A 6,439-nucleotide genomic window follows, 5' to 3' on the forward strand; every position below is an offset into this window, starting at 1 on the left:
TTTATTTTACTAACATAATTGCCAACTTAGCTACAATTTAGTTGATTTGATTTCAGTCGATTTCAGATTTCAAAAATATTTTAAAGGTTTCACAAAAATTTCACAAGAATTTTTAATATTTAAAAATATTATGCAAATATTTCACAAAACTTTCAAATAATCCACAAAGATTGCATAAATATTTCAAAGATTTCATAGGGATTTTTAAGATTTCAAACAAATCAAAAAATTTCAAAAATATTTAAAAGATTTTACGAAAATTTTAAATATTTTAAAGGTTTCACAAAGATTTTGAAGGACCGACAAAGATTTCATAAATATTTCAAAGAGTTCAAAGGATTTTGCAAATATGTTAGAAAAATTGTAAAGATTTCAAAGATATTAAATTCACTAGATTGCACAAAAATTTGAAAGATTTTGCAAATACTTTTGAGGTTTTAAAAGATTTCACAAGTATTTCAAAAATTTCATGAAGATTTCAAAGAAGCGATAAATATTTCATAAAAATTTATCGATTTTTAAAGAGTTCAGAAAATTTCAAAGGTTTCAAAGGTTTTCTCACAGATTTTTAATTCTTCAAGAAGACTTCAAAGGTTTTACAAATATTTCTGAGTTTTCAAAAGATTTCATAAGGATCTCAAATATTTCAAACATTTTAAAAGATTTCAAAGATTTCATAAGGATTTCAAAGATTTCAAATAGTTCAAAAGAGTTCGAAAATATATCCGAAAGTTTTTCAAGATATGATTCCGAGATTTCAGAAGATTTCACAAGGATTTTAAAGATTTCAAAAATTTCACGAAGATTTCGAAGAATCTACGCAGATTTCATACATATTTCAAAGATTTTTAAGAGTAAAATATTTTAAAGATCTAATCAGGATTTAACAAAAATTATGAAGAATCGTCAAAGATTTCATAAATATTTCAAATATTTCAAAACACTTCGCAAACTTTTACATGATTTCACAAAAATTTTTTATATTTTAGACAGATTTGAACAATTTTACCAATATTTTCTAGATTTCAAAAGATTTCACAGGGATCCTAAAGATTTCAAAAAGTTCACAAGGATTTCAAAGAATCCACAAAGATTTCACAAATATTTCAAAGATTTCAGAGAGTTCAAAGGAATTCACAAACATTTCAGAAAACTTGTAAATATGCCACGAAAATTTCAAAGATTTTAAAATACTTTGCAAGCCTTTACTAGATTTTACAGGGATTTTAAATATTTCAGACAGATTTAAATTATTTTACCAATATTTTTGAGATTTCAAAAGATTTCACAAGGATTTCAAAATTTTCGAAGTATTCACAAAGATTTTATAAATATTTCAAAAATTTCAAAGAGTGAAAAGGATTTTGTAAATATGCCAGAAAAATTGTAAAGATTTCACAAATATTTTAAACATTTCAAATATAGCAAAGGATTTTGCATATATGTTAGAAAAATGGTAAAGATTTCAAAGATTTTATATTCACTTGATTTCACAAAGGTTTTTAATATTTCACACAGATTTAAAAGATTTCCCAAAATTTCAAAAAAATTTCAAAGGTTTCACAAAGATCTTACAAAAACTTCAAACATTTCAAAAGATTTTATTAAGATCTCAAAGATTTCAGTTTAAAGGATTTCATAAACATGTCAGAAAAGTAGTAAATATGTCCGAAAATTTCAAAGGTTTTAAAATACTTCGCAAGCGTTTACTAGAGTTTACAAAGATTTTATATATTTTAGACAGATTAAAAAATTGTTAAAAATATTTTTGAGATTTCACAAGTTAGAAAAATTGTAAAGGTTTCACAAAGAATTCAAAGATTTTATATTCACTGGATTTCACGAAGATTCGATATATTTCACACAGATTTCAAAAATTTTTAATAATATTTCTAACGCATCAAAAGATTTCGCATGGATATTAAAGATTTTATAAGGATTTCAAATAATCCAAAAATATTTCTAAAGATTTTGAAGAGTTAAAAGAATTAAAAGAGTTCATAAAATTTCAAAGAATTCAAAATATTTCAAAAATATTTCGAAGGTTTCACAAATATTTTACAACAATTTCAAATATTTTAAAAGATTTTGCAAAGATTTGAAGATTTCACAAAGGTTTCGAAGAATCCACAAACATTTCAAAGATTTCATAGGAATTTTAAAGACTTCAAAGAATTTCACAAATATTTCAGATATAGTTTAAAGATTTCAAGGATTTAAAAATATTTCACAAGCCTTTACTAGATTTTACAAATTTTGTTGTATATTTCACACAGATTTCAATAATTTTACCCCTATTTTCGAGATTTCAAAGGATTCAAAAGATTTCAAGTGTTTCAAAAGATTTCAAAAATGTGTCAAAGGTTTCACAAAGATTGTACAAGAATTTCAAATTTTTAAAAAGTTTTTGCAAAGACTTTAAAAGTTCACAAGGATTTCAAAGATTTCACAAAATTTCCGAAGAATCCACAAAGATTTTATGAATATTTCAAAGACTTTCTAGGATTCCACAAATATATCAGAAAGATTTCAAGGATTTCTAAATACTTCACAAACCGGCACTAGATTTCACAAAGATTATGAATACTTTACACAGCTTTCAAAGAGTTCAAAATGTTAAAAAAATATTTTAAAAGTTTTACAAAGATTTTATAAGATTTAAAAATATTTAAAGAGACTTCGCAAAAATTGAAAAGATTTCGTAAGGGTTTCACAGATTTCATAGGGATTTCAAAGAGTTTAAAGGATTTTATAAATATTTCAGAAAGACTAAACAAATGATAAAGATTTTAAAATACTTTACAGGCCTTTAATAGGTTTCACAAGGATTTTAAATATTTCACACAGATTAAAAAAATTTTACAAATATTTCCAAGATTTCAAATATTTCCGAAAATTTTAAGAGTGATCAACACTTTAGGTTTATTTAAAGCTTAAAATACGATAATAAATTATTTACAAAAAAATTCAATTATTTTTGGTTGAAACTTAATTTAATTGAGGAATTGTGCTACTGTATGTATATATACTTTCTTTTCGGTTCAAAATTCATCTCTTCTTAGTTTGAAAATTCAAGTATTTTGTTTCAAAATGCAATTGTTTGGCTGTAAATTAATCTTTCTTAATTGAGGATTCAACTTTTTTCCCAATTCATCTTTTGTTTAATTCTACTGTTTTTTTAATTTAAAATAAAAATATTTTTCATTTGAAGCATCGATTTTTTTTTGTCTTGAAAATTCAACTATTTGGTAAAAAGTTCATCTTTCTTGGTTTGAAATAAACTTTTTTTGTCGAAAATTCATATTTTCGGATTTAAATTAAAAGTTTACTAAAAAATAAGTTTTTTCGGTTTTAAATTCTTCGGTTTTTTTTTTTTTTTTTTTTTTTTTGAAATTCTTCATTTTAGATTTTTATTCTTTATTTATAGTATTAACTGCAGCCTTGAAGACTTAATCAATTAAAAATTAAAAGCGTTTGAAGTTGAAATTTTCTTGATAAAAAATAGTTTTATTTTATGAACTGTAAATATAAATAAATAAATAATTTAAAAAATGGATATTAGTTCAAAGTTTATCAGCTATTTTCAACGTAAAAATAACTTAATAATATTATATTCGTAATTAATGGCTTCTATTAAATTAAAAATATTACTTGACATAGAAAGCTTTGAATTGTTAAAATTTCGAAAATCTTTTAAACATTTAACGTTACTTTTTTATTGTTCTATGTAAAAAATGTTTAATTTGTTGAATTTTTATGTAGAAATAATAATTTAACACTTATTATTTGCAAAAAAAATTTGAGTAATTTAAAAAGATATTTAGAAGTTTTGAAAAGATTCAAAATTCATTTAAAACTTAGTTTTAAAACGAATTTTTCTGACGAAAATTCCGTAATAATGCATTTGTTTATTAAATTTGTATATAATATTAACAAGAAAAGTTTTAAGAGAATTTTTTAAAAATTAAAATATTGTTTCGATTCAAATTTCTTGTAATATAACTTTAAAAAACGTTAAATTATAGAAAATGATAGAAAACACATTTTCAACAAATAATTAAAAAAAAATTTTTGTTTGTTTATTGTATCATGATGGAATATATTTATATAATGTAAATCTATGAAACTTCGGCGATCACAACAATTTTACAATTATTGACGAGCACCGGGAACGTTAAATAGAAAAAGTTGCCATTTTTTCGTTATATTTATGAAATAATTGAAAAACTAAATTAAAAATCACACCCGAAAACTTTCTTTGAAATTTCATAAGCTCTAAAAAAATAAAAACATCTAAATCGGTCCACAGCTTCAGCCGGAATCGTATTTTGAACCAAAAAATGTACTTTTTCCCCACTGTGTCGGGCCCGGGAAAACGCTGTTCCTACACAATTTTATTCTACACAAAATATATTCTACACAAGTGTACTGATCATATTTTTCCTACACAAAACTTTTTCTACAAAAAATTTTTCCTAAACAGAAGATTTCCTACACAACATTTAATATTGTTTATTATTTTTATTTTTTTCCTATACAAAATATTTTCTACACAAAATATTTCCTACACAAAACTTTTTCTATGCAAAATGTTTCCTACACAAAATTGAATACTGTTATATTTTTCCTATACAACAGTTTTTTACACAGAAGATTTCCTAAACAGAATTTGATAATGTTTAATGCTTTTATTTTTTTCCTACACAAAATATTTTCCACGCAGAATATTTATATTCTACACAGAATTAAATAGTACTATTTTAGTATCAAAATAGTCTCTAAACATTGTACAACAAAAATATTATGTCCAAAATTTTTCCTGCATGAAATTCTTAATTTAATCTAAAGCAATAGTTCTAAATTAAATCTTTTGAATGGCATTATTGATATTGTCTTTTATATTTCCCCTTGGAGAATAATTTATGAAAAATATGTTTTGTTTAGTAAAAGTTTTACACTTAATACTTGTATCTAGAATATGCCTGTGTATCTTCACAAAATATACACAATTTTTTTCTACACAAAATATATTGCACACAGGTATACTGATCATAATTATCCTACACAAAACTTTTTCTATACCAAATTTTTCCTACACAGAATTTAATACTGTTATATTTTTCCTGCACCAAATTTTTTTCTACACAGAATACTTCCTACACAGAATGCAATATTATTTGACAGTTTGATTTTTTTTGCTACACAAAATATTTCCTACACAGAATTTAATAGTGTTATATTGTTTCTATACAAAATATTTTCTACCCGGAATATTTATATTCTACACATAATAAATGGTAATATTTTATTCTCAAGATAGTTTACATAATATATTTAAAACAGTACATCAAATATTCTTCCAAAAAAGTAGATCCTATGCAAGATGAAAGATATTTTCAATTGTGTAGGAAAAGTTTTACAATTAGTGCTTGTGTTTAGAATATGCCTGTTTATCGTCCCTCCGAATATTTGATTATAGCAGCAACAAGATTTAAATTATATCTATAATTATTTCATCTTGGGTAGGATCTACTTTTTGTAAAGAATATTTTATTTACTGTTTTAAATATGTTATGCATAATATACTTTGTGCAGGAAAAATATTAGGCAATATGTTTTTGTTTACAATGTTTAGACACTATCTTGTCAATAAAATATTACTATTTAATTTTATTTAGAATGTACATATTCTGTGCAGAAAATATTTTGTGTAGATAAAAATAAAAGTATTAAACAATATTCAAATCTGTGTAGGAAATCTTCTGTGTAGAAAAAATGTAGTATAGGAAAAACATAATAGTATTAAATTCCGTGTAGGAAACATTTTATGTAGAAAAAGTTTTGTGTCAAAAAAATATAACCGTATTAAATTATGTGTGGGAAATATTTTGCGTCAAAAATATTTTATGTAGGAAAAAAAATAAAACTAACAAACAATATTAAATTCTGTGTAGAAAGAATATTGTGTAGGAAAAATATAACAATATTAAATTATGTGTAGGAAACATTTTGTGTAGGAAAAATATGATCAGTATACTTTAGTACAATATATTTTGTGTAGAATAAAATTTTGTAGGAACAGGTGATTAATAATTATTAATAAATTGGAATTAATCTCTAATGTTATTTTTTGGTTGGTCGCCAGGTGTTGATTTGCTGAGAAAAAAGATAGAAGAGGAGCTTGTGCGTTCCACGGGTCAAATGCATATACGAATGCGAGTGGCATCAGGAAGTGAAGTTGCCGCTTGGCTGTACAAAGAATTAACAGTCACAAATGCCGAACCCGATTCTGAAAATCCGCAATATATGTACATGGATGTTTTTGCTACAGAACTTCAGATGCATAAGTTCAAACGGTTTTTAAAACAGTAAAGTTATGTTGTTACAAAATACGTTCGTCTACTTTTTTTTAAGTCCATTTGGCATTTATTTTTTAAAT

General features: G+C 23.8%; 1 protein-coding gene across 2 annotated transcripts in view; it reads left to right on the top strand.

The window, feature by feature from the left end:
- The window catches only part of LOC117174115 (putative GTP-binding protein 6), a 22,520-nt gene extending 16,130 nt beyond the window's left edge, over positions 1-6,390 (top strand). Inside the window, exon 5 of one of the 2 annotated variants that reach the window (XM_033362887.1) lies at positions 6,146-6,390. In XM_033362887.1, the coding sequence (XP_033218778.1) occupies positions 6,146-6,372 (227 nt within the window). In that variant the 3' untranslated portion in view covers positions 6,373-6,390. The remainder of the gene's footprint in view (positions 1-6,145) is intronic. The other variant, XM_033362886.1, reaches the window with a different exon arrangement.
- The last annotated feature ends 49 nt before the right edge of the window (positions 6,391-6,439 follow it).

Source organism: Belonocnema kinseyi, chromosome 6, assembly GCF_010883055.1.
Source record: "Belonocnema kinseyi isolate 2016_QV_RU_SX_M_011 chromosome 6, B_treatae_v1, whole genome shotgun sequence".
NCBI lineage: Eukaryota > Metazoa > Arthropoda > Insecta > Hymenoptera > Cynipidae > Belonocnema > Belonocnema kinseyi.